General features: G+C 47.1%; 5 protein-coding genes across 7 annotated transcripts; 3 read left to right on the forward strand and 2 right to left on the reverse strand.

Annotated features, from left to right (window-relative positions):
• Positions 1-1,891: 1,891 nt before the first annotated feature.
• On the forward strand, positions 1,892-2,845 carry E1B28_009364 (uncharacterized protein; the record flags this gene model as incomplete). Its single annotated transcript, XM_043154253.1, has 2 exons — positions 1,892-2,273; positions 2,322-2,845. 2 exons carry the CDS (start codon positions 1,892-1,894, stop codon positions 2,843-2,845), a joined length of 906 nt encoding a protein of 301 aa, XP_043009544.1.
• An 838-nt stretch (positions 2,846-3,683) lies between these two features.
• On the forward strand, positions 3,684-4,141 carry E1B28_009365 (uncharacterized protein; the record flags this gene model as incomplete). Its single annotated transcript, XM_043154254.1, has 2 exons — positions 3,684-3,891; positions 3,945-4,141. The coding sequence occupies 2 exons, from the start codon at positions 3,684-3,686 to the stop codon at positions 4,139-4,141; spliced, it is 405 nt and encodes a 134-aa protein (XP_043009545.1).
• Positions 4,142-7,275: 3,134 nt separating this feature from the next.
• On the forward strand, positions 7,276-12,031 carry E1B28_009366 (putative NRPS-like protein biosynthetic cluster). 3 transcript variants are annotated; one of them, XM_043154256.1, is made up of 21 exons: positions 7,276-7,538; positions 7,598-7,686; positions 7,760-7,937; positions 7,988-8,347; positions 8,413-8,573; positions 8,641-8,772; positions 8,823-8,876; positions 8,936-9,018; positions 9,085-9,119; positions 9,168-9,265; positions 9,322-9,480; positions 9,540-9,558; positions 9,610-9,745; positions 9,805-9,862; positions 9,912-9,970; positions 10,021-10,221; positions 10,282-10,828; positions 10,892-10,925; positions 10,979-11,110; positions 11,168-11,424; positions 11,476-12,031. In XM_043154256.1, exons 1-21 carry the CDS (start codon positions 7,514-7,516, stop codon positions 11,914-11,916), a joined length of 3,258 nt encoding a protein of 1,085 aa, XP_043009547.1. In that variant the 5' UTR covers positions 7,276-7,513; the 3' UTR covers positions 11,917-12,031. The 3 variants fall into 3 exon arrangements, with proteins under 3 accessions (XP_043009547.1, XP_043009548.1, XP_043009546.1); XM_043154257.1 differs by having other exon boundaries at positions 7,276-7,686; XM_043154255.1 differs by having other exon boundaries at positions 7,598-7,937.
• A 2,628-nt stretch (positions 12,032-14,659) lies between these two features.
• E1B28_009367 (uncharacterized protein) lies at positions 14,660-16,080 on the reverse strand. Its single transcript, XM_043154258.1, has 3 exons — positions 15,926-16,080; positions 15,129-15,865; positions 14,660-15,054 (listed from the first exon to the last, which is right to left on the reverse strand). Exons 2-3 carry the CDS (start codon positions 15,679-15,681, stop codon positions 14,768-14,770), a joined length of 840 nt encoding a protein of 279 aa, XP_043009549.1. The 5' UTR covers positions 15,682-15,865; positions 15,926-16,080; the 3' UTR covers positions 14,660-14,767.
• Positions 16,081-20,375: 4,295 nt separating this feature from the next.
• E1B28_009368 (uncharacterized protein) lies at positions 20,376-21,245 on the reverse strand (the record flags this gene model as incomplete). The annotated part of the gene is made up of 1 exon (XM_043154259.1): positions 20,376-21,245. The coding sequence occupies one exon, from the start codon at positions 21,243-21,245 to the stop codon at positions 20,376-20,378; it is 870 nt and encodes a 289-aa protein (XP_043009550.1).
• Positions 21,246-27,756: the final 6,511 nt, after the last annotated feature.

Consider the following 27,756-nt stretch of genomic DNA (forward strand, 5'->3'; position numbering starts at 1 on the left):
CTGCGGTGCTCATTCCAGGCGGCAGACATCTTGTCATAGAAAGGCAACTTCCTTTTGAATGTTCAAGGTTTCAACATTGGCCACGATAGGTACTGGAACTGGGCAGGGGTAGGGGTGGGGCAGGGGCTTTTTCCTGGCTTTGCTAATGGGCGAAGTATACCACTCAAGAGTCAACCTAATATCAGAGCTACGGAAGTAGCACCAGCACCAAATCAACCCAAAAACTAGTAAACCTCCGTGTAAAGTCTATCAATAACTCTACACACCAGGAAAGATTGCAAGGGTGGACTGCTTGGCAAAGGTTACGCACAAGATCACAGTCTCAATATCGTATGAAGGTCTTTATAAAATCAATGTGCAACTGCAAGTGTAAAAACACCACAGCTACAGGAATTCTAAGGTTGGTAGGGGCTCTGTTTATTGTCCAGTGGACTAAGTGGGACTGTGAATTTCGTCTACGGTAAGACTAATTCGAATAATTTGGAGACTATTGCCCTTGACGGACACGAAAACTAAGTCCTTGGTGGACACAAACACTAAGATCCTCGACGGATCACCAAACAGTAATCAAGACCTTGGCGGCCTACGGATGGATAGTTCTCCAGTTTGACCTCGACAGTCTCGTATAGTTCAAATCAATTCTTATCGTTTCACTGCACAAAGACAGGGCAAATCTCTCTATTGGTGTCAAGAGCAGCTACTCACGGGTAACCCACTCAGGACTTTCCTACGCATGGGTAGTACTTCCTTATCTACGGATACATGAGCTGCTTTTATACTACTTCTATGCTAGCTTGGTAATCCGATCTCTACTTGTTTCATCTCTAAAAATAATGCACCATAGCTACGAATCCATGCGGAATCTTATCGCTAGCGACTGCTACATGTGCAGAATCCTGTCTACAGAGCTTTTCCGTATTCGAATCATATGTTTTGGACCAATCTGGACCGTTCTTCATTCTTGTTTCAGCATGTAGAATGGACCTACATAGGTGTACCATATGGTATTTCCTGCCTACGGACCTTATCCTGCATTTCAACGTTATCAAATCATATGGTCCTTGTGTGTCCAAGTGGTTCCAGCATATGGATCCAGAGTTCCGAATTGCCATAGCACATGAACAGCACAGACTCCGAGATCTGTTGTTCATTCCTGCCTGGTTCCTAGATACTCTATCTGTAATCTGGGATCTGTATCATGTCTTTTTGTCTTTTCCTCAGATCGGGACTCGATCTACAGTCATATCAAATTTCTCCTAGTCTGTGTGGTCTTACATCCGATTTCTTGTCAACTAAATCCCCCGTAGAAGTAGGTACTCCTAGTATGAAGGTCTTTTGACTCCGTTAAGTTCTGCTACGAACGGTTCTGTGAACACTACAAGTCTTCTAATAGTACAATCCCTTGATATGCCAGTGCATAATAGAATGTAGAGAGTAGAACTCGGTGAATTACTGCTTAAGTCCTCTGCTCATAGTGTTCTACAGGTTTTGAACGGTCATACAGTTTTCTGACACAATCTACAGCTCTCTCTAACTGGTCTAGCTGTGCCTACAGCACATTCTACTAGTGGCACTAGCTTTAACTAGCAATTTGGGCTCACTCTAGTTCTTAATATGATAAATATCACTCCATAGCACTGTTTAAAGTGCAAAAAGAACCTTGTAGCATAGTCAACTAAGTCGCATTATCGGTCATGAAGGAGGACGCACAAAAATATCTTGCTGACCACAGTTTCGAGTATCTACCTCCCTGGAGGCGCCCGAAGTACTGGACATCGAACTGCCAGCCGACTTCCCCAAGACCAACTGGGTGCGGCATGTTTATTTGACCCTCAACCCCAACCCTGACCTAGAGCAACTCTGGAAGAAGTGGGTGGCTGGAGAGGCCGCAATGGCCAGATATGAGTGTGTCCTCGCGGAGTGGCAGGACAACATTTATTGGAGAAAGGTCGAGGATGTCCGGAAGCAGCAGGGGAGAATCAAGGAGATCGAAGCGGCTGCCCTAGTAGTGGATGTGATGGATCAGCAAAATACAGAGGATACGGACCAACAAGAGGGGGTGAAAACTCCGCCACCGCTTGCTGACCTCGGGTCAGGTTCTTCCGCTTCAACGCCCCCCTTAGTTCTTGCGTTGCCCACCGGTACTGAAAGGGAGGCACTCCAGCAGAAGCTCTCTGACCCAGAGTTTGTCGCCCTCTGGAAGGTGGTGTGTCTCCTGTATGCAGGCGGACCTGCATCTGGACAACAAATGCAGCCCATTGGTGATCCTGAAGGTAGGTTTTGCCCTCAACCCCTTGCAGTGCTGATGCCGTTTTCTTTAGTCACCTGCGACGAATGCGAGCATGCGGCTTCCACCAGCGGATCCAGGGCCATATTCCTGTTCTCCAATAACAGGCGAATACAGTGCCTCCCGTGCAGCAAGAACCCGTCAAAGCCCAGATGCTCACTCTCCCACCACCACATCGCCCTCTGGAAATTCATCAAGGAGAAAACCTACCTCCCGAGCAGGATCCTACCGGTAAACCACCACCCCCATATCGTCACCAACAGCTTCAACCCTGAGAAACCGTGGACGAAGAGCAAGGGCGAGGCAATGGTAGGCAAGCTGGACATCACCTTGAACGATATGGCCATCATTCAACAGAGGAAGGCGCAGATTCATGTCCGGACCACCATGACCCAGCTAAACAAGTTGCAGTCGGTGATCTTATCAAGTGTCGTTCTGGCAGGGGAGGAACAGCATGCGTGGTTAACCCTGTTTTCTGACTTTGAAGCACAGGCCATAAGTGATTTGACGTTGTTGAACGAGGTGTTGCAGTGCCAGAGGAAGAAAAAGGAGCTGTAGGGGCATTACTGCTTTGTTTAGTATGTTTTTTTGTTATGCAATGCAAGGATAGAATTGCCACCTTTTTGTAGTTAGTTGGTTGTCTTTGTGCATGATCCGTGCACCCACATGTGGTGTATAAAGGACAAATGCTTAAGGGAACCCCTCCCATTACTAACTGGTGCAAATAAGCCATGGCGAAAATACGTGTCTCCGGTGGTTCAGATTCGCGCAATCCCTCGTCTTCTCGTCTGGAGCAGAGTAAGGCTCGACATGCTCAGTCGGAACCGGAGGTGGTGAACGACGTTCAACGCAATGACAAGGACGTCGAATGACTGTCCTGCACCAGTAAGAATAATTTAACACCCAGTCATGTGTATTAGCTTACTGGAATCAGTTAGTGACAGGGAGGAAGCGGAGGTCACGAAGAACTTGAAGGTCATCCATTACCTGGACCTGGTCAGGAGAACAATGGAAAGGCTGAAGGCGGACTTTAACTATCTCGATGTATTGAATTCCTGCGTCCAGTTCCGCAAAACTATTTTGGTGCGAGCGGCGGCAGTGCCCTAGGAGAAAGGGAGGTCTGTGGAGCTCACCGGCGAGGAAGGAGGCACAATTCCCAATATGCACATACCAGTGTACCGTGGATAAATGTAAATGTCCTTTCCTGAAGGACTTCGAGTGATGGAACGTAAGGGTCACTTTCGTGTGTGCGCGTTCCGGCCCTCAAGTGATGTGACGGTCACATGGCCTGTGCGTGCATGCTATCGCTATAAAATCCTCCCACAAATCCAACCTTTCCCACACTCTCAAACCCCCCAAAAGCTTGAGGTTGATCTGGAACCGGGGTAACCTCAAAATGGCCTCTTTCGCCTTCACATCGAAGTTGATGAAGGTCGATGCCCAACAAGTAATGCAACAGGCCGGTGAACCTTACCTCCCCACTCCTCCAGCACCAAAACTTCCGTGGACAGCACTTCCTGCCGACTTTCTGGACTCGAATAGAGAAAGGCGATTGTATCTCCTCAAGAACCCCAGTTACAGCAAGTGTGCGATGAGTGGATGGCGTATCGTGTGGCATACCGGAGACATCAACGGGATCTTTCACAATGGATTGCAGAAGATATTGAGTATTGGAGGAATGCGAAGCTGTTGAAGGAGAAGAAGCCCAGTAGCAGGAGGATGAAGTTTAAGTCAGCGGATATAATCGAGGATGAGGACAAATCCGAGGAAGATGAAGGGGACAAGGGGAAAACAAAAGGTAGGACGGATCAGGATCAGGAAGAAGAGGAAGGGGCCAGCAGCAGTGAGGATTGAGAACTGGATGCTCAGCTGTCGGTGGTCTCTCTGGGAAAGCGTAGAGCAGGCAAAAGGGAGTCCGAAGTCCATACCACTGTCGGCAGTCTGAATCACTGTGTTTTAGGCCGGTCACAGCGGAAGTGGGCGCAGCGTGGCTCGAACAAGCGCTCTCTAACCCCTCCGGCTGGCACCCCTCCCAACATTCTGGAGTCCACCATTCCAATGCCAAAGAGTGTCACCGTTCCCCTGGAGCTTAGTACGAGACAGGTGAAGATTTTTTGGAACATCATGTGTGCCCTGTATGGGCCCAATGCCCAAGAAAACTGGGAGTTTTGGCATCCTGAGCATAAGTCCCCCTAACCCGCTATCGCAGATATACTCTACTAGTACCGAAATAAATGCATTTTTAACATTTTTATATGTAATATAATCAAAATGGGAACATAATATGAGGATTAGAGCAAGCCCAAGCTGCTAGTCAAAGCACGGGTCTATTTGCGGGTTATCCGAAGTACAAAAAGTACAAATTACCTTATAGATGAGAGTCTTCGATGTTCTGAAACCTGTAGGAACCGATGAAGCAGCCTTTTTTAAAAACCTTTGTTCATTTGCATAGGCCTTGTCTCACTCGCAAATACTTGTAGCAAACATGGGGACACTTGATTTTACTAGCAATTTATTGATTTCTTCGATATTGGTTGAAAAGACGGAAACAACTCCTAGAAGTACGTCTGGAAGTAACAATCGGACGGATGTAACGATCTAAAGTCCACTTCAGACTTAAGGAACGGAAACAATGCCGGTGGCTGTAACTTACAGCTGGAAACAAGAAAAGGGGCAGATGTCAATGATGTCTGGTCAGAAAGGATATTCTACCAGGAAAGAACCATAGGAATGATCCCTGGAATGTAGATCGAACAGTTTTGGACTATTCCACATCGGATAGAACAAGAGAGAACAAGGGAGCACATGGGGACTCGCCTTGGAAACAAAAAGGGGTCAGGATGTATCCACATGCAAATGTCAAAGATATCCGACTCAGAACAGGAATAAAGAAAATATGAGGAAAAGAAATAAGGAATACTATATTCTGGACAGTTTTATATCTAATTGACATGTACTATACCTGATTAAGGGTACTTGGGTATCTCTGAAAGGGATTTCTCTATATTTTCGACTTTTTACCATATCTTCGACGTTTGATTATTATTTATTCGAAAAAGTGTATATAAGGGAGGGTGGTAGCAGCAGTATTTCCCCAGTAACCTACGACAGAAGCCTAAGTGCTTTCACTAGGGGATTCTGGCTCATACTTTGTCCCACTTCTTTGAAGTTGGTGTTTGTATTTGGAAAAGATTAGATTTGAACTTTGAATTTGATTTGAATTTGTTGCCACTTTGGTACTTGGAAACTTTGAACTTGTAGAGTTGCTTTGACTTGAATTTGATTTGAATTTGATAGTTCTATTTGAACTTAGAAAGAATTGAACACCTCCTCGAAGTAGTGAACTTCGTAGAAAGCCTTTGTCATTTTGACTTGTGAACACAGAATTTGAATTTGTTTTGAACCATATAAAGCCCCACCTTTGAAGTCCTATCTTAGAGTTCTCAGTGAACCTTGCTGAGAGCAACCATTGATACCGACCTCCACAAATCAACTACGCTAATTGCTAGTGTTGGGTTTGGTTTTGCACACTTCGTGCTTGGAGTGTGTTTTGCTGCACCTAGTAGTAGTTTTTAGTGCCGTTACCGCTGATACTCTGCCACTGTGATTGACATGAACTCAAGTGAAATGTATAACATGTGCTGGGGTGGTTGTCAAGGGTCACCCCAACGCCGTCTGCGTCCTCTCCAACTCAGGGAAATGGACTCAGTGCAACCCCTGTCATGGGGGCAGATACATCTCAAAGGGAGGGTGCAGCTTGACCAGCGCACACACTGCATTTAGGAGCCACTTCAAAGGGGACAGCAAGAAAGCTCCGCAACGAGAGGAGGGATGTGTCGGTAGTGCAGAGGACGACATGCACACACCGCACAGTGACACTGTTCCACCTCCACCATGTCACATACACAGAATTTCTGTGAAGGGTGCCGCAAATTTCAAGTGGTGCCATTGGTCATTTCGGGTCAATTAGACTGCTGAGACTGTGGGCGTGGAATATGGAATGACAGTTGGCAGCCAATGTACGGCTGTTGTCTCCACGTAAATTTTTTTTCTTCTTTTCATCTCCTACCATGACCACCGCTCCTCCTCCTCTTTCGTGCTCCTCTTTATCTCACATTTGACAGTATACTTATGAGGCAAAAAACTTCACTCCAGCCATCCTCAGTGTCTCGGTGTCAAGTTTCTCTTTCCACCAAAATTGGGGTAGGTACGTGTCCAGATGTCCATTCATTATTTGACCTTACTCTTTCTGATTTTAAGGTCAATTAAGCACGGAACAATGCAGATTTTGCAGCTGTGGTCCCCACTTGGGTATTTTTCCATTTCACGCTGTGAAAAGGCTGATATACGGCCATATTCAGCTGATCCCTGCTGAGCGATCAGAGGGACTTGGTGAAGACAGCTGATTATGGCTGAAAGCTGTTGACAGTGATTTTAGCCATCGATCACCGACAATCAGCCGAATTCAGCCATGATCAGCCATGATCACAGCCCGGGTTTTCCCTGATGGACTTAAACCTTTGCTTTACACCGTCCTCTTCGCCTGTGTCGGTAAACAGAGCTGTAAATCGTCGTCAATATGTGTTTACTGATTTACTGGCGCCATTCCGGACGCCAGTCAACTGCCAATTCCCGATTGACAGCTTGCTTTGATTGACATGATCTTGAAGACCTTCATTGCCCAACCGTGTCAAAGCAGCTCTTGCGCAAGATACATTTTGGTTGTTCCGGACTTCTGGCTTTGTTTCTTCAAATTCAAAACCGTCATTTGTGTAGGTTTCAAGCGGCCTTGACTTCGATCGAGACGGTGGTGGCGGATATAGTCGTTTCAAGTTGCCAGTGATCTAATAAGGCGTGGCTTACGAGAAATCAGTCGCAATTCAGTCGCTTCTGCGTTATTGCCGATTTTGACTTGAAAAAGGCAGAAATGGCTTATGTAAAAAGCCTCAAAAGTATTTTTGAACATAATGACTAAACTCGTGTCAGTCCTGTCCTTTTTCTCCTCCAATAGATTTGGCTGAACTCTTTTCAGTTCTCCGTCGTCGAAAGCAACTGTTGTATTACCTTTCGTTCAACGCGGCTCTTTCAGCCATACTTCGCTGATACAGTGGATTGTTGGAAACTCGAATGAATGGCAATTGTGCCTTTCAAGGTTGATTGCTCTGGTGAGCGGATCAGAGAGGCAGGGTAGTATCAAACGCGTTCAAGGCAGAAGTGGCAGCTGGTATGTCTAATCATCATTTTTTGCACGGCAAGTTTCCACAAGTCGGAGTCAAGTTACTTATTACACTCAAATGAAACTCCTTGCAGCTATAAAACGGCACACGGTCTCTTGCAACAACTATGGACTCATTACAGACCCCCATTCCTGTTCTTGCATCAACCCAAGAAAACTCGAGGTGCACCACGTTTTGCCCGCCAGTGCTGGATGGATCATTGACTATATTGGATATGTGCGATTGGCATCGCAAGCACTCCTCTCATCATCGTCTATTCCTCTTTCCCCACTCAGATGGCTCCGTGCGTACAATAACATGGAGTGATGCTGTCGATGCCATCTATCGTGGAGTATATATCATTCAAGACCGTGTCAAGATCTACAATTCATCTGAAGCCTCGACTCCAGTGGTTGCGATCCTCGCCCAGTCAGGTAAGCACCTCTCTGGTACGACGCGTCACTGGCTGACGGTGCTTTAACAGAGACCATGTCCTACAGCCTCACTAAACTGAGCATCATGCGTTCCAACTTCATTCCGTTCCTCATATCTCCCCGTAACTCGCCTGAAAGTGTTGCCCATTTGCTGGCAACAGCTGGCGTTCAACATGTGCTAGTCAGCGGGGATGCCACGTGCAGTACACTCGTCGAAGCCGCCCTAGCGATCCTGAAACGTGAAACTAGCGATAGCCCTTCATCGCTTCCTATTAGCATCACTTCCTCCCCTATGCTAGTTTTCGATGATCTCTTTCCAAATACAACAGAGGACCACATCGAATCTTTTCAACCCGACCCAATCCTGCGCAAAAAACTTGAGGATGTCGTCGTCTATGTACATACTTCCGGTCAGATTTAAAAGCTCCTGGTGTTTTTATATCACACTGACTTGTTCTCAATTTTGCTACTACAGGGTCTACTTCTCATCCCAAGATCATCCCGTGGACCAACCGAAAATTGATCGAAGTCGGAATCGCTCCACACTATGGTGCAGTGGATATGACGAACTCCGTCGTCTCTATCCACAGCTTGCCAATGTCTCATAGTTTTGCCTGCTTCCTGTTCTACATCGCAGTAAGTGCAGCTTCAATTAATCTCTTTTTTTCTCAACAAATAGGCTAATGTTCCATCAAACTTTCAGGTCACTACCGGGTATGTGCTAGCCTGTTTTCAGCCTCAGGTAACGCCCGTAGTGCCCACCGCGGACAACATCCTCACGGCAAGCGAGGCGACAGACTGCGACTACGTATTCACTGTTCCAAGCGTTGGCGAGGTCCGCTTTCATTCCTTTATGATACCGACAGTTCGCTCATTGCTATTCAGGAGTGGGCGCGCCGCCCTGAACGACTCAAATGGCTGGCGACGAAAGGCGGTCTCGTAAGTACTTTCATTCCACTATTCCGATGAATTTCGCGATCTTCAATTTCGTTCGTTAGGTAGTGGGAGGAGGTCCGCTCAGTAAAGAAGCTGGAGACAAGCTGGCAGCAGAGGCCATCCCGGTCATTGTATTGTTCGGCTTGTGAGTCGTCCGCGCTTGATTCATTAAAATCTTGAGCTATCCTTAACGGAGGTTCCCGTTTTGTAGGACTGAAATTGGGCCAGTCAGCCCTTTCCTCTCAAGTGAGTAGGTTTTACTCCACGAATTCGTATGTCTAATTCTTGTAACAGGGCCAATGACGAAAGACTGGGAGTATTTTGAGTTGGGCCGACACTGCAAGACCCGGCTTATCTCTCAAAACGATGGAACTTATGAGTTGATCCTTCTGGTAAGTCTTCCCCTAGACTCTTTCGTCTTTCTTATCATGAAAGGTCGCCATTCTAGCCATCTCCCACCTGTATACCCTCCGTCTATAACATCAAAGTTGACGGGATGGACGGGTATACTACCTCGGACCTTCTGGCCCCCCATCCCACCGAGAAAGGCTATTGGAGAGTGTTTGGGCGGAGCGATGACCTGATTGTTCATGCTAATGGGGAAAAGGTATGCAGTTCCTAGTTCACTGAAGGATTTCTTCTCACTTCACTCTTTTTCCCCATCAGACTAACCCCGGCCCGTTGGGTGAGTATATTTACTAGTACCGGTTCAAACTGGTGTTGATTATCGAAACAGAAGCGATTTTGAAAAAGGATCCTCATATCCGTTCGGTCATTCTTTTCGGAAGGGGTCAGTTACAGGTCGGTGTCCTGGTCGAACCGGAAAATCCGAAGAGCTTCAAGAACCTTGATGAATTTAGAAACACTATATGGTCCGTGGCATCGATGTTTATTAACAGATGATTGTTTAATGTCGATTGAACTCTTGTAGGCCAACAGTAGAGAAGATGAACGCCTTCGCGCCACAACATTCGAGGTTATTCAAGGAGGTAAGACCCTTTGGAGATACCTTTTCTGCTCCCTGACATACTTTCCTAGATGATCCTGATTGCTGACGCGGCCAAACCATTTAGATATACGGCCAAAGGCTCAGTGAGGTATAACAACAACCAAAACATACTCGTTCCCCGTACTAACGTATCTTCAGGCGACAGCTCCTTCTGAAGGACTATGAGGATGAAATATCCAAGTTATACGAAGATGTCGAAACCAGCACACAGCCAGACATACCCGCGCCGTCTCATTGGGACACCATCTCCTGCAGGAACTTTGTTCGTAAAGTCGTAAGGAGTGTGTTGCCAAATGGGGTGGGAGATGATGATGACCTGTTTTTGCACGGGTGTGATAGGCATGTATTTTTTTTCCGTTTGAAGGTAATGATGATAGACTGATTCCGTGTGCACTAAAGCCTTCGCGCGACATGGATACGAAATACGACTCTCCGGGGTATACGCAACACAACCAAGCTAGATACACGACAGGCAGCCTGGAATATGGTCTACGAATACCCCACCATCGCAGAGCTCGGCCGTTATCTGCTTCATGTGGTAACCCATCGAAGCTTTTCGGTGCATGGAGAGGACATGATCTCGCCAGAGGAATCCACAATCCAAACTATGCAACGTTTAGTCGAGAACTATTCCGGTCGTCTTCCAGATTCCCCCTGTAACGCAGGGAAAGGCACATGCAAGAATAAAGTGGTTCTGTTGACAGGCTCTACTGGTGCATTTGGATCCTTTATTCTCGCCAGTCTGATCCCGGATGGAGACGTGTCCCGAGTCTACGCGTTGAATCGTGCCAAAGGTTCCAATTTTGATCCCATCGGTATTAGACAACAGAAGGCGTTCCGGGAGAGAGGTCTGGATGAAAAACTCCTCTTATCGGAGAAACTCGAGTTATTAGAGGGGAACCTGTTGGAAGATGGTTTTGGGCTACAGTTGACTGTTCTTCAGGAGGTAATCGTTTGATCGTTACCACTACTTCTGAGGAATGGTTTGCATTGAGCTTTTCCTTTCTAGATGCAACAGTCGGTTACCCATATCATTCACAATGGTACGCAGCTTCGCACCTGTTTGCTCCACGCGCTCACCAAAATGTTCATGTAGCTTGGCCTGTCAATTTCAATCTCAGTCTAAAATCGTTTGAACCGGCGATAATGGGTTTGCAGAGCCTCCTCGATCTCGCGATCAAACACGGGTCCCACTTCCTCTTCGTTAGCTCCGTCGGAGTCTTGAGTAGTGAGTGAAATCGAGTTTCTGTTCTTGTCTGACGGATCTGATTAACGCTTCATTCAGATGCATCGGAAAACGGTACCATGCCCGAAACCTCTACTCGTCCGCAAACCGCTCTGGGAAATGGATATGCAGAATCGAAGTGGGTCTCGGAAGAGATCGTATTGAGGGCTTCTCGGGAGCGTGGACTGTGTGCTGTTATTGCGCGTGTGGGCCAGGTGTGCGGGAGCAGCGAGAACGGTGCTTGGAGTACACAAGAATGGGCACCTGCTTTGATTCAGGGCTCAGCTAAGCTAGGATGTATCCCTACCGATGGCCGAGTGCGTTCTTCTTTCGCCTTACTGGAAACGTCGAGCCTAATTTTTCTGTAGATAGTGACCTGGATAACTCCGCATGTGGCTTCTCGCGCTATCGTCGATTTTCTCGACGTCGCTGCGACTTCTGGCAGTGGGAGCATAATGCACGTCAGGAATCCCAATCCAATATCTTGGGCATCTCTGGCGAAGATGATAGCGACGGAGCTGAAGCTGGAGACAGTCTCATATGAGGAGTGGTTGAATAGGCTCGAATCAAGGTGGATTAATGGACGGGGAAAAAATGAAGAAATTCGTGCAATTTGTCTCTTAACGTTCTTTAGAGCTTTACTTGGCACCAGCGATTCAGAGACGCGTGAAGCGTTTGGAATGCCGCTTATGGATATTCGGAATGCGGTGGATGCCTCTCGGACATTGGCTGACAGTGAAGTGGAGAAACTGGGAGAGGTTGATGTGAAGCGTTGGATTGGGCATTGGAAGAAAGTGGGATTCGTGTGATGGTCAATGTCTCTAATCTGGTTTGCTGCGCTATCGATATCAGTTCAAGTCAACGAACAAACGGAATGTTTTGATTATTATTATTTACTACTTAATACATAATCGTAAATATCTATCGTGAAAGCCGTCGACGACAGTCACGACACGTTCACAGACGCCGCGTGCAATGAGGGAAGGCTCTTTGTCAGCAACCACGACCTCGTCCAACCATGACAGCTCGTTGGCAGGGTTCCGTGACTGTGCCCTCTCGCTCTCTTGATCTATAGCAGGGCCGAACCTAGAAACAATGACCTCGGATTGGGGAAAACCGGAAAACTGCAACTATCTTCCTCGCTGACTGCGGAAGAGACTCAATGGAACGTCCAGGTGGCAGGGAGGCATTTTATTACTACTTACTACTCAGCAATCGAAACCTTTACTTCAACTTGGTCTGCCTATCACGATCTCCACTTCCTCGCCTTCAAGTTGTAGGTTTTCGGCTGTGCCAATACTATCGACTCTGACTATGAAAGTATATGATATAAAGTGTGTAGTCTCACTTGGTATTACCGGAATCTGGGAATAAGAATAAGCGAGCGAGATGAAGAGAATACCTTTGGTGTGTTACATTGTTGCTTATAGACACGATCCCTTCTATAATGATTCAACCCTCTAGAATGAAAACCTTTTCCAAAGACGATAATCAACACTCCTCAGGCGCGAATGTTCTAGATGTGTCAACACCGAAGTCCGTAACACAACCGTATACTCTTTATCACTTTTTTCGCCTCAAAACGCTGGGCCTGGACTATGATAGACTTCTTGCTCATTGGCTCGGTCTGTGATTTATAAATACCGGGAACTCGCAATCAACGTTTGAGATTTTGCGCATTTTCATTGACCTGCTGTGTCTTGCTTCAGGCCAGTTTTCTCCAACCCGTAACGAAAGAATAGCTCTGTGACTCTTGGATCCTTCTCTTACAACCAGACTCCCTTTCTATTCCTCAATTCCTTATGAGTCCCGTAATACCCCTGCCGTTTTGGTTTATCATTGATGTCCTTCGGATTCGAAAACACCGAATTCATGATCTCGTATGACCCAACTCCTAGATCTTCGTCCACTGCACGTCAAGATAACCTCTTCAAGTTCCCTCTGTCTCTCAGGGAAAGATCTAACCTTGTCGCCACACTCAAACTTAAGCCCGGTGGCGTACTATCTCCAGCAAACTTTCAAATCAAACCAGACCGACGTAATCGTACACAAAGGTGTGCCGCGACCTTTCGCGTCCTCATCGACAACCGTCGGCCTCGCCTGATGTGTCCACCGGTTTCGGACGAAATTACAAAGTCGTACGATCCTTTAACCGGTTCTAATTGATTGTGATGCCACCCTACAACGAGCAGGAAATATATACTTCAATCGGGCTGTCAAGTTTATGACGCCTTAGTCTCATAAACTGTGATGACTGTCCCTCTGGCTGCGCAGATTGCCATCTGGCATGACTCTATGCATTCTGACTGGGGTTTCCTCAAGATCAAAGGACAGACGATTGTATTTCGAAATCTCCAGGGAGCCAGGTGCTCTTTGCATAAATGTACTCGCCCTGTTTCTCTTAACCTTCGAGTGCTCCCTACTGTGCCCATTTGAAAATTCTCTCTTTTTAGCTCTATGCTTGTTAACAACCGGTCCTCTCTTCGTTTCATCGCACTCATGCGCGCAATCAATCTCAACCCCTTAGCAAACGGTTTAACGCCATGCGCATGATTTGAACAAGCTTTGCCGAGGAGGACCCCGTTTAAAATGCCTCGACGATTTGGGCTTACGTCTGCTATGCATCTCGTTTACGCAAGCTCAAAGAACCTTTCAGCTAGACTTTTTAAACGTCTTAACAGCTTTCTTCTCTTTTACATCTTCAAATGACGACTCGGCAAAATGAATTCCGAACTCGGAACGTTCGATTATACCCTCTCGAACACGATGAATACATGTTTCGTTCTTCATTCTGAAGAATTTCATTGTTGCGTTACTATCAAAGCGAAACTCAGCTGTTTTCCATGCGTTCGTGGTTTCTTTGCCTTCCTCGAGCGGGCCAGTACCAACTTGAATCCCACCTATACCCTCCCATCCTCGTGTCCTCGTGTCCTAGTTTGGCTGCATTCCCGCGTTCGTGCTACCTCTCCTTCTGTAGCGCGTGGATGAATACAGCTATCAATCAGTGAAGGTGAAATAATCTCACTTGTCGAATTTGCACTATTCCCCCGGGATTCTCTTCGCAGTCTCGCCAACGGTGCGTCCTTCGTTGTTCATCGAGTTCTTCTGCGTCGTAGTCTAGCTCGTACATTCGGAAGTTTCTGATGTTCGTAATAATCGTACGGTAGTAACTCCAAGCAACTCCAAGCAGATCCGGGCAGTAATCATCAATGTAGCAACGTGGGCCGAGCTCTAACCCACTACCAGAAATTCTCCTGGCAGGGGGCTACAACACACGGTGGCACAACTCAGTAACTTACAATCAGCTGAACAGTCCAACTCTGCGTCATACCTCACCTACTGCCAGAAGATCCGTACAAGTTCCTCCCGGTGCCAGAATCACAAACACCAGTCATACCAGGCTAGTCGGGTCATACCAGACTTATTCTGACGAAGTTACGGCCCTCGCGAAATCGTAGTGCCATCATGGCCCATCACAAAGTCACAGAGCTCATCGAGAGTTGACCAACTGGAAACAGAAGGATTCAAGTTCAGCTGTACAATTCGACGGAATTTCACCGGTCACCTACCACCTAATATTAACAAAAAATACGATAACATCTAGAACGACACAGCGCGAATAATTTATGCCATACATACCCTTTCCGATAAATAACAACTTCACGACTCGTTAACCAACTTCATCCGAAAATCGTACCCTTCGCCCTTCAGAAACCCGACTCTAAACGTTTGTTTCTTGACCATCTGCCATCCAGTCTTCTTATACATAACCACCGCCTTATCATTCAACGCAGTGGTCTGCAGATAAATGTGCTTTAGGCCATGTTTCCTCGCATGCTCAAGTAGAGCTTGCATCAACTTCGTCGCTATACCATGTCCACGAAAAGCAGGCGAAACAAACATCCGTTTCAGCTCTCCTTCCGTAGAATCGTCATTGGAAAAGCAGTCTAAAAGGAAAAGAAAAGAAAAAAAACCAAAATCTCAGTTTCATCACACCCTAGTAAACATTCATCAAACCCACCTAAACCAACACAGCCCACAATCTTCCTCAGTCTCCCCCCCGCCATTTCGGCCTCTGCCACCCAAAACGAACTAGCACCAGCTACTATCTCCATTTGAGACTCCCGGACTCGATAATGCGTAGCAACGTCCTTCATATCCCCCCGATACAAACTCCTAAATCCAAAATACGCAAACATCCCAATCGGAAACCCCGTTCCAACGACAAAAACCACGGAAGACACTATAAACACAGTGCCCAAGACTCGAAGATACCCGATAGGATTTCGTAGGAAAATGCAAATGCCGATGAAAAAGAGCGAATAAAAACCGTATGAAAGGGGCGTGAGTAGATATTGACGGAGTGCCAAACGGAACGGGGAGCCAGCTGTGGGGGAGGAGGGGGGGGAGCGGAAAAGATCCAAAAGTTGTTCAGGTGAAAAATAAAAATAAAATTGAACACACGCACATCCATGGATCCTCGTCTCGATGTACAACTTTTGGACATCCTGGAGGTCTTCGGGTCTGAAAACTCGTATTGAGATTTTCAAAGACTCTTGTCCGTGGGCGCCCATCTTCTAGTTAGTTCGAGAGCTTGATAGCTTGATATCCAGGGGTTAAATAGCCAGGGGTGAAGTTCCTTTTAAGATATTTGGCTAGACCGCCGGCAAAGGGTGACGCGGTCATCATGGCGGGGGTTTTCATAGCAGCATCACATTCCTTCCATTACGAGGTCAGATACATTTGTATATATTTGCTCTGTAAGCTGGTCAGTCAGCGAAGTAAGTTATTTGAATATGCACAGCGTGAAGTACTTACCTGATGATTGCCCGTGAGCTGCGGGCTTTACAATGCCCATTGGAACCGGGAAACGGTAAACGGTAAACTGGGAAAACTTCAATGCTGTTACAAACTTAATTGGCACTTTTAAGACTCTTGACCGTAGAAAAAATACGTCCAATAGGAGAAAAGAAAGTGGTGGTGGTGGTGGTTTATAAACAAGTTCGCTTTTTGCAATTTATATCCTCGCTAGAGATTGCGTCATGTACGCGAACCGATTACCGAAAATGAGCAATTTCAGATGGCCTGTGGGTATGGCGTACTTTGCAGATAGACTAGTAGCTGGCTCGGTTATTAGAGAGAAAGATGAGTATCGCTCACACCGCGGATGACACGCCGGTGATGATCCTTCCCATAAAAAAAACGGATGAACCACGAGAATACGGGTGGGATGGAGTGGGATGTAAACATGTAAACGATAGTTCCATGGAAATCAAAGTTGGATTTTGGACGGTTTTCTGGGAGAATTCCACTCGAGGCTCTCCACGAGCATTTTAGCAAAGGACGCGACCCGTCGTGGAAGTTTGTTGTTCCTTAAACTACCACAAATGGAAAATTTCACTGCCACTCAACAACTTTTGATGGTCCAATCAGAAAAGCCAGATTTTCTCGTCACCCCTCTTGGGATGCACGTGCACATACACACGTTTTAGCCCTTTTCGAGCCGCACCCCTTCTACCCTTGAAACCGACAAGAATAGCCTCTCTCAAGCTTTCAAAGCCGTGGGTCTAATCAACTCACCCGCGGTCACTATAGCGTGTTCCTCTGCATTTTGCCCCCTCAGCTCATGGGGACGACCGCGGTTTGATCCTATGGGATATCGAAGATTATCTACATCTACATCTGTATCCCTACGAAATTTACCGGGAACCCAGCTATTTCTAAAACGACCCATGGTTAACTCGCATACGAAACTGGTTCATACTACACCTGAACCAACTTCAAACGATCCCAGATTACTAAAATCTTGATTATCCTGTTGAAGGACCGCTGCTAACTAGACTCTAGTAACCGCGTTCGCAACTCAACAACTTGAACAACTTCATCAAACCCCCCTTTCAACCTATACGTCGAAGAAGCTGAAGAACTTTCATACAAGTAGTTGCGTCCGCGCCCGTCCTCAAGACATTGTTTCGAACGAACTTCTCAAACCAAAATTAGGCGGAAAAAAAAACTGGTTTTTTCGTTCCTACCCCAATGCGGACCATACGGAGCGGGGAGGGGGGGACCTATTTGGACGTGAAAAAACCCTCTTTTCTGGAAAACGTCAACCCTAAAACGGTCAATCAAGTGATATATTCTAGACATATCTGGCCAAGGACTTAAAGCGCTGTTGAACGTTGAACAATGGAACACTCTTCGCACCGGAAACATGTAACACAACGGTACAGCGACAGCGACAGCCTCTCGGTACACCTGAGGTTGATCATTCATGCAAGGCCAAGGCACGGTACGCCGATATCCAATAGAACGCGAGTCTCAGGCTTCAGGAGTCATTTCTGGAAAATCCAGAAAGTCCGTTCCACACACACACCAGATAACCTGTAATGTCCTATGTCCGCAATAAAACATACAGCACCGACCTCCGAAAATCCCTGTCCGAATCTCACGCGCATGTGATGGATCTACTCAAGTTTTGGCAGATGGATGAACGGCCCTCGAAGGTACCCTCGAAAAAGCGCATGATGATTGTGTGAAGTGAGGTCCTCGATCAGCGCCCGACTCAAACGTCGAGATGTGTGTCTTTTTTCTTCTTCTTCTTTGTTTTTTCACACTGTTCAAAGATACCTAGCTTGGGAAGCGAGGAGGTTTCCGCGTCGGGCTCGGGACGGGACGCTGGGAGTAAAGATCTGAGTAACCGAGACGTCTGTCGTTGAGGACTCGAGAGACAAATGGAATCGTTTCAACTGATTGATATGTTTATGTTTTCGTTCTAATGTTCGTTGCCCTCGGTCGGTCATGATGCGCCTTCGATCTCTTTGAAAGAACTTGATTCGAAATCCGAATTTTACATCGCTCAAACCGAAAAGAATCGCCGCAGATGAACGAACGGTAAGAAGGGAACACACGGTCTCTCGCTTGATTACCGTCTCAATGATAGTATCTTCCCGCGAATGCGTACAGTTTGACATACTTGGAACTATTCAAGGTCATGGTATGTCGGCATTCTGGGAGGGGGGTAAACTCTAGACTATGGAGATCAAACCGAGTAACTAAGATGTCGAAGAAGAATAAAAACTTGATATTAACATTAATAGATCGCCCGTTCGAACCTCCAGTGACCTTGAACGCCTTTTTTAGTCTTTTCAACTACTTATTTGAGGCTTAGAACGATTTTAACGGGTTACTTCCTTTTTCTCTCCGTTAAAGCTCGAGTACCACCAAGTGTCCTTGTTGTAAACGCATCTCAATGACTCCCTTCGGGGCAAAATCCGCGCACGGTGAACCATGGCCAGTCGGAACTCCCAAGCTTTTCCGAATCCTGGGGCCCAGAAAAGTCTAAGGCATTTTTAGTAATGTACAAGCATGTACTGTATACCGCTGACTCGAAACTTTTCCCAAACCACACCCTATTGGCATATGCATATGCCCCGTGGGGCCGACTCGGAATTTGGAAGAATTTTTTCTCTCTAAACCTTCCGTCCGCCAGCTTTTCCGAAAAACCGCCGGGCGGCATCTCCTCTGGCCCATTTTCATTCTTCCGAATAGGCGTCTTGTTGAGTCGATTCGAGTCAAACTCAACGGTCTAGTTCCAGATCATCCAAAGTTGAAATAGAGCAAGATGAGACCTCGCTTAGGATCGAATGGGCCGCAGCGCACTCAGGACTTACCCGTCGTTCTAGAGCTTGATTGAGCGCTCAGTGAGCGCCCGAACAACTTGTGCTTGAACTTGAAGACCCCCGTCGCAGATCATCAATTCATCCGCCGCCAATCTGCCGCCCCGCAATAGGCAGCTTCAAAGGGGTCCTACCCCAAAAGTAGGCCGCCACGTCTCTCCCCGGAGTGTGTTCTCTGTCCACAAGTTACTGTAGATGTAGTGTTCCTGAAAGACTTGGGTGCTGCGAGCCAAATTTGGGACTCATCATCTGCACCATGATTCATTTTCCTTCTCGGACCATGGACATGGGCTGGAAAAAAGAAAGGAGCGCCCGCCCGCGCGATTCCGGGTAATTCCGGAAGCAAAAGAGGAGGAGGAGGAGAAAAGGACCGGCGGGGCTCAATCCAATATCCGGGCCCACCGCCCCGGACTCACCCGAGCTCTACATGACCCTTCCGGGATTGGGGAATGACGATCAAAATGAAGTCATATATTACTCTAAGGCTGTAGTCATTTTCCGGCTGTAAACGACGTTACCGTATACGCGTAGATCCGGCAGTAGCTGACGCGTAACGTTCTTCAAGAAAGCACTCGATTCGCACGTGGATACACAAAAAACACGAGTTTTTCCAACATTCACAGGCTTTACGCAAAAAAAAAAAACGGCTGAAAAACCGAACAGTAGCATGCGCTCAATTGCGTATTACCATCGTACGATTTCTGAAGCTTGATGACAGCATGCAGGCCACTTGCAAATTCGATGTGTTTCCTGATGACTCATTTCATAAAAATCCCCGTGGGTCCTGTTGGGGAAAGGAACGCGGATTAGAGCCGCCATCTTTCAACAAATGACTCAGATGGAAAGTTCAGATGATGCATGAGTTGGCTTTCTTTCGCCGTTTCGGCCGTATGCGCGAGAGACAAATGCCCTGACTCACCTCGTCAATCTGAATCAGCGCTGACTGGGGTGGGCTGTCTCCTTCGGACCTCGGACTTCGTATCCTCGGAATTGACTCAAGGGTAAGGTAAGAAAGTTCTTGGGTGTTCGAGAACCTAAGAGAAACGCAAGATTCCCATTTCTCACTCGTCAAACCGAAGAAATTATTCAAGTCAAAGATCTTTGATTTTTTGTTGTTTCGTGTTCTGAACCTCTACAGTAGTGTGTAGCTAGCAGGTTACTATTCCAAAAAAGGTGTTGTTCAAGTTTCCGCTCAAGCGGTAGAAAGACATTCGTAGTGGTAAAATGTTCGATATCCAAAAAAATACAAGTGGTAAAACATACAATGATGCTGATGTGAAGCGAAGGAAAGCAATGAGGATTGAGGAGAAACAAGAAAGGCTCAGTAATACAAGGATGGGAATGATGAACGACATGAACAAGGACATAACTATAACCAAGATTGACGAGAATGCGTGCATGAGGGCGAACAAGGCGAAGGGTATATCACGATGATGTGATGAGAAGAGAGAAGAGGAGGGAAAGAGGAAGGTGATGTCGCTCGTTGAGTAGCATTTGGTAGCAATAAGCTTTAGCGCATATCCTTCCACAGGTCCCAAAGCATCGCTCACAAAGAGCTGCTAAGAAAAATAGACCAACTGAAAAACCTCCATCTACCGCTTTCCAGCCAACGCCTGCTTAACTTTTCTCTGTGCCCGGAAAACTCCGAACTGGACAGAAAGTTTCGTGGCTTGCCACTGCTTCCTCATAGCGTCCGAAGTGGATACTAAAGATCCTGTAGGTGACGCTGACATCTCCCGTTCTGACTCCTCAGGAAGAGAAATCGAATCTTCCTGGTCTTCGGAAACACTGTCCACCTCAGAAGGATGAACGTGTTCTTCTACGAACGAAGACCGGTGCGTGTGGCTGTGGGTGTTTCGGGAGAGAAGGCGTTTGGTGAATTTGTGTGTGGGACATGAGGAAGAAGTGGTGGGTGTGGAAGATGGGTAATATGACAAGTCGGAATCGGACAATGTACTGGTGAAAGAGGAAGGGGAAGAGGATGTAGATGATGAGGTGGAGGATGGAGAATAGGGGATGTATGAGGGTGATGTTCTGGATGAATACCTGGGAGAATACGACCGCGTAGGTAGTCTCGAAGACGAATAGTGTGCGTCGATATCCTCTCCATCGTTATAATAAGCCTCAAATTCCTCATCGTCCATCCCTTCTCCTAATCCCGACTCCCAACTAGGCCTCGCTATTGAGGAAGCGCCAGAGTTGACGCGTTTTGAGCGTCTAGAAGACGATGAAGATGTTGGATATGTTGATGTGGATGGGAAGTGGCGGTAATCTGGATCATGCAAGTCGCCACGGTGGTCTTTGTAGACTCTCGTCTGTGATGATGAAGAGCGAGGACGAGTGTAAGCAGGGTCCAATAGCATGGAAACTTCGTGGTCATCGTAAGAGATGTGGCGACGACGATGAACGTGAAGATGGTGGCTGTGGTGATGGTGCTTTGATGATGAGGGCTCGCAAGACATTGTTGAGTGTGTTGTCGCGGTTGATAGAATGGATGTAGCGGCAAAGGGACAATTCCCTGAGTTTTTTGAAATGTCGGGGAGCGGTTCGGTTGGGGGAGTTGGAGGTTGGAATGACGGGCCTTTATATAAAGTTGGGCTTGACCGACACCATTTCTCCGTATCATGTAATCACGATTCGATTTACCGATTCGGATTCGTTCCTCTCAGCATTCCGAGTTTTCCGGTTGGCCAGCCGAGCCGAACCGAACCGGCTCAATTTGGCTCAGTTCGCCTCGTGCACTGCGCCCAGCGCTCATCCTTCTTCCTTCCTTTCTCTCTTTCTTTCTTTGTAAGGTTATCAGTAATCGCTTACTGTGCGCTGAACAAGGTCAACCTTTTCTTAGATTCCAGAAAGTTACAATCTTATCGTCAATCTCATTCGCGCCGCACACTCCGCCTCCTGTTTCTTTCTTGCGATCTTTCAGACTCTGTCTAGATTCGATAAACCCGAAGAGACGCCAACGTCAACGCATTACTGCAACAAGTCGTTCGGAAATCGCAAGGCTCAAAACTCGTGTGTGTCCGCGTGGTAAAATGTGGGTTTTTTATCTCAACCTTTGTCTTCTCTATTTTTCCCTTTCTTTCTTTTTCTCCTTTCTACGCGACCACGATGCAACACGATGCAATGCAACGTGGCCACGATACCCACCCCCACGTCTTTTTTAGACGTTTTAGAGTCCCATCTTCTATGTAATCGTAATCGTAATCGCAGGCGTAATCGACCAACACCCCCTCGGAGAGCCCCCCCATCTTTTCGTATCTTCGGATTTCGGCTTTTCGGCTACCATCCATCCCCCCCACACCTCCTAACGTCCCTTTTTCCGCCGTTAATTTTCTGCTAATCCTTGGGTCCGACTTCGGAATTCTAGAGCTTTTTTCCACGGCCGTCTGAGGTTTTCCTCTCCGTCGAGCGACTGCTGACGAGATGGGATTGATGATGATTACTGAACCTTGAAAATCGAACCCCTCAAAACATATCAAACATAATTCTAGCCTCTGGAGCAGGGTTTACTTCAAAAATTTGGTTTCCTGGTCGACGTCCTTATACATGTGTTTCAAATGTGATTGAACTATACTTAGGGCTATGGTACGTTGAGATGCGCTGGGGGACAACTTCGGGTTAGTGCTCAGGTCTGTTAGTACATAGTCGGTTAGACGGGTAGTCGGATGTTCCCCGTAGTCTTAGTAACTATCACTTACTCTCACAGTCTGAATATTGAATATTGAATCTCGGGGAACGCCCGACCTCTGTCATTTCTAAGCAACTTTGAACAGAGTCCGGGGAATCAGAGCGTGATTGTGAAGATTGACTTAGATCTAAGGACCTACACCATTCCAAGCTCAGTTCATCTGTCCCTCACGTAGTAAGTACAGGTTTCAGTTTTCGACATCACGCCTCACAGGCGTACCCATCAAGTTCCCACACAGGCTCTCCTGTGTCATGATCAGGCATCAAGATATCAAGGTCAATATCTCCTCCTTTTTTTCCTTCTTTCGCTGGGTGGAACACAAAGTTTACACGTGCAAGTACACGGATCATATGCCGGGCCCCCGCGCTTGCCCCACAGCCGAAAGCCGAGGGCGGGTGGGAATTTTTTGGCCCGCGCTGATTGGTTCAAACGCCGCCCACGGAGCGATCGATCCGCGTGGTTCTGAAATGTTTTTTTTTTTTGCAATGTTCGGGTTTAAGCTTTCATCCTCCAATTTCCAATTTCCATCTATTCCTCCTTCTCCTGCTTGCTTAATATTCCAACGGTAAAACCGATAGCATCAATCGAGAAGTAGCCGCACAGTCAATACCGAATTCAAGGAAGTAAAATATAAATCCTGAATTCAAGAGGACGGGGCACTTGGTATGTATGAAGCCTCGAGTGGATTGAAGAATCGACTCAGAATCAAAGATTCAAGATTTTCTTTTACTTCCACTGCGTCCACCATTTGAGTAACAGTTGGCGATCGGTACCTCCCTCCTGAGGTAGCCTGAGAGTCTGGACTCGTTCAAAACCCTGTCCGCGACCAACAACGCATCGTTTTTCTTTCTTTGCGATCGACGGGGGGCCCTTCTCACTGTTCAAGCTGGAGACATGGACGACGACTCAGGTTAACGTGGTACGTCCCCGATGTCCTGAACCAGTTTGTCGATCAAGAATCAGGAGATTTCCTAGGAAGGTCTTCAGGCCCTTTGTCTCACCCCCAACTCAACCTTGAAGTTGGTTGCCTGCGGTTTCTCTGGAATATTTGCCACTGCATTTCTATCTTCCAACTCGATTCTCGATGCCTCTAGACCTAGAACCCCTCTTCCCACTTCCCAATCACAAGTGCGCACTGATCCCTTGGACTTCGGATATTTGATATGACTGAATTGACGTTCTCCCCGCTTTCTTGGAAATCCTCCGAAGAGAGAGTTTTTGCTATGGCAGTACAGTTGAACTGTACTGTACTCAAGTACCCATCGGGCTTCTTGGGGGTTTCGGTTTTTGAGGAACCGGTCAAAATCCGTTTCACCGAGATCTACTGTATACTACGAACCACCGCTGCCTTACCGAGATACACATCGTTGCCTTCCTTCATCTCGGGCCTCTTGGTGGCTTCGGGTGTTTGCTTTAAATTCGTAGACTCGTCGGGGATCACGTGCAACAAAAAGATTAACCACTAACCACGGACATCGGCGTTATCTCGCTCAATGAGGACTGGCCCGAGTTACCCGATTGGGTAAGACCTCCGGTGTCTATTCAAACAGCTCTTATTGGCCGACGGTCCAGCGGATCGTACTTCTTCGGGTTGGGTGTGGTCACGCTGTACTAACAGCTAAATGTGAACCGGTTCTCTACTGCTGTAGTACTGCTGTTTTTCTTCCTAGTTTTGCCCTACACGCTGGCACCTTGCCACGTATCCGGGGCACAGCTGCGCAGCACGGTGCACAGTGCATCATGCGAACTCTTCACCCCATGATCTCCCATCCAGGGAGGGGTGTCCCACTGCGCATTGAATAAAGTTGAATTCCGCTGAAATCTCCCGGGCCGCAGCCATATACAGCTTCGCGGTTATATCTGTTCAGCCACTGCGCCCATTGGTATTTGGCAAGTGAAAATAATTCGATCATCCAAACCCCGAAAATCTTCTTAGCTCCGACAGAAACTAAACTTGCCAGGCTGGAAAACGGTATTCCGGTATCTTTGTGGCGTTCCATTTTTTTCTGAATTCAAACTCACTGAGCTTGAAGGTCAGTAGTTTAAATTTGATTCAGCGATGATGATGCGTTGGTACAGTTACATATTTTTGTCTAACGCCGCCGCGCTCGATTTTCAGGATGCCCAAGGTGAATTTGGCCGTGGGTTTGAGAGGCTCAAGCTCTCTTAGTATGGCGCCCAGGTCAACGGTTCCAATTTCAACGCCACCAACACGTCCGTCGGCGTCGATTCGCTGATTTGTCGATACGAGTCTGACGAGCGTTCGATCCAATCCGACCACCCACTGTCAATCATTGAGAGTTTAGGCTTCCGAGGCACGACCAGCCCTCTTCGACAACCGTTCGACGTTCGACGTCTGGATGTACAGATGATACTTTACTCAACTTCTACTTCCACTTCCATCATTCTTTCCAAAACTCTTCCTGCCTTCGAAGGCTTCCAACCGTTAGAATCGCACGAGTTGTTCTTTTATGCTCAACGGTAAATGCCAAGATACAGTGATTTTGAATTTATTGAATGAAGAAAGGATATTCGAGTTCAATACATGCCTGTCCCGATGATTCCTATCGTACATCATCCTAAATCGAGTAGAGATATTAATAGAAAATCCGAGAATCGATGTCGACCTTTCGTCGCTCGACCGTTTTCTGGCAGTTTGACTCTCAATCAAACTGGTTTAAACCTGAGGGTACCTGTTACTGAGAGTTAGATGTTCTCATTCTAGACTTGGTTTCCTACTTCTTTCAAGTTATTATTATGGCGATGTCCGGCCTGAAGCCTGGACCTTCGGCCTGTAAATTCTCATGCCTGAGCCCAGGCTGGGCCGGGCACTTTGAAGCCGACGGCTTGGACCTGAAGCTTTGAAGGTTAAGTGCACATGATAGTAACACAACGATCAACATCCATCAATATCCCACTGGCCCATTATTAGGCTACACTTAAGCTCGCAAATATCTCATGAGCTGCTCCATTCAAAAGTGGCTCGTGGGATGCCCGGGTTAGAACTGGAGCCTTCCCCAGTTCGCCTCTTCCATTGAACGACCCACTCACGAACTTGATGATCCATCAACTCCATCAACGCATCAGTGTATACCAGAAGAGAAACAAGTTACAACCCGGAGTCGCCGCGCAAGTTGTCAACAATCCGCGCACGAAGGGTGAGTCAACGTTTTTTGATGTATGTGTGTACATACATACCGAGTTCACTTGTCGAGTTAAGGAATGATATGTACATAAATGTAATGTCGATATGACACGGTACCTGGCGGGGTGAATTGATGTCGAGCCCGAATCCCGACTTCCGCCAGACCATTGTCGGCTAACATAATGATGGATACTCCAGCTGGAGGTTGGAGTTGTGCCTGTGCTCTTAGGTATACCGCATCAGTGTTTCAATTCGCCGGCGTACGTGATATTCATCTTTATGTAGACTCTGTGGGGAGCTATTGAGTGGGGTACTCAATCTGGTGAACTCCCAGAGTCGACTGCCTCACCCGGGGTATAATGTACTCAAATAACATGGGTGTAAAATGATCACCATCGAGCCACCAACTCGGAGCCGGAAAGGGGGCTGCGAGATGGCGACGCATCCTCTGTGAGCTACCTTCGTTCTGACTGGCTGCTGCTTCTCATCCACTTACTTAGCCGCCCGCTCTTCTTTTCCCTCGGATTCCGCAATTTGCGGAGTACATACCTGTGGTGTACATGTACATCAACAGCGCCGAAGGGAGAAGTCTTCCGCTTTCCGCTCGAGTGTGGGGTAAACGGTAAAACTCGTGTCTGCGGGGTTCCTATCATATCCTGCTTCGTTTCACCCGCTGGAGCCAATAAACCGCAATTATTCTTCGCCTTGTGTATATGATTGATTTCTCCTTATACGCGAATTACTAAACCCCGAACGACTAGCGACAAGTGGGAGGCTACGACTGGGATTTGATTTTGGCTTTCAATGAAATCCTCAATGATTCAAGGCGGCGACGGCCGGCATCGGAACTCTCCGAACGGCCATCACTGGCCGGGCCGTGTTCTTTGACTTCTTTTCCCACACACACACACCTTCGTTCCGACGCTTCACAATTGTAATTCTCAAAGTTCGCCATCGCCATCGCCAACCCCAGTCCGACGCCTGTGTGGGGTGGGGAGACATGGGACTGCATACATACATACGGGATACTGAGCGAACACCAATTCATCACAGTACTCGGATTCCATTCATAAATTCAACACGTCAAACCGGTTCGTCATTGAAAAATTTCCGAGAGGATGAAGGATGCGCTTGGAGAATATTCGGAATAGAGATTCTCCCGAAAACAAACATTCGTCTTGGCGATTTCAAACTTCCTGGTTCCATGTTTGTACGTACGGGAAGGAATTGAAGCCGGGTGGAGACAGGATTTCTGATTCCCTGTTGCCAAGATTTCTTTCTTTGAATGGACGAATGAAACGTGGGTACCAAAGTGTCAGTGGCGTTTGACGTGAGGCTGAAAGGGAAGCAAAAAGAAAAAGAAAAGGGCAGAAGAAGAGGAGGAGAAAAGAGGGCTTCTGCCGAACCCATTGCAGCCATTCCTGAGATGGCTATGGGTGACTGCTCGTGCGACGCAGAGAGAATGGTGTGTCGCTATGGAATGCTGTCTCTTAATACACGCGTTAACATTACTTTCGACCATACAGAGCGACAAACAGACCCATCTCGCGTTGAAGGCGACATTTCTTCCGAGCCAGTGCAGAGCAATCGATGAATGAAGCCTTTGAAAGGTTCAAAGAGCTGATCCACAACTCTTTCGAACTCATGTAACTTTCAGTTTGATTCATCATGCATTGATGAAGCTCGCAGGATACCCAGCAAGTGTATGGTTCCTTTTTTTTCCGTTCTCAGACAGCTCTTTGTTTCTTATACTCATTCATTTCATCTTTTAGACGCCACCAGACGCCACCCGCCAGACAGGCAGCATATTGCACCATCACGAGTATTCCATGTGTTTTTAATTACCCCAGTGAGGTTGATTGTCTCTCGTTCTTTCGGTTTCTTCGATCCCTCATTCTTTTCTTTCTTTCCTTCAAAGTTTAGAACGAAACTTTGACTTCAATCTTTACTTCATTAGTGTTCGTGCTCGTTATAGGTGGATACGTTTCCATTCCCTTCTTCGTTGAATTCTTCTTATTCTTTCTTTCCTTTTGAAAGTTCAAGGCCACACTCGCAACAGTTAGCCTTCATCTTCAATTTTTACCGAATCGATCCATATTTTAACGTACTCCCCCGCCAGTACTTCTGCCGTTACCAA

This window comes from Marasmius oreades, chromosome 5, assembly GCF_018924745.1.
Source record: "Marasmius oreades isolate 03SP1 chromosome 5, whole genome shotgun sequence".
Taxonomy (NCBI): Eukaryota; Fungi; Basidiomycota; class Agaricomycetes; order Agaricales; family Marasmiaceae; genus Marasmius; species Marasmius oreades.

Coding starts and splice junctions, on each gene's coding strand:
- E1B28_009367 (XM_043154258.1), bottom strand. CDS start 15,681: ATGGGCGCCCACGGACAAGAGTCTTTGAAAATCTCAATACGAGTTTTC. Junction 15,055..15,128: donor TGTGGGCTGTGTTGGTTTAG/GTGGGTTTGATG, acceptor TTTTCCTTTTAG/ACTGCTTTTCCAATGACGAT.
- E1B28_009366 (XM_043154255.1), top strand. CDS start 7,631: ATGGACTCATTACAGACCCCCATTCCTGTTCTTGCATCAACCCAAGAA. Junction 10,829..10,891: donor AGTTGACTGTTCTTCAGGAG/GTAATCGTTTGA, acceptor TTTCCTTTCTAG/ATGCAACAGTCGGTTACCCA. Junction 10,926..10,978: donor TACCCATATCATTCACAATG/GTACGCAGCTTC, acceptor ATGTTCATGTAG/CTTGGCCTGTCAATTTCAAT.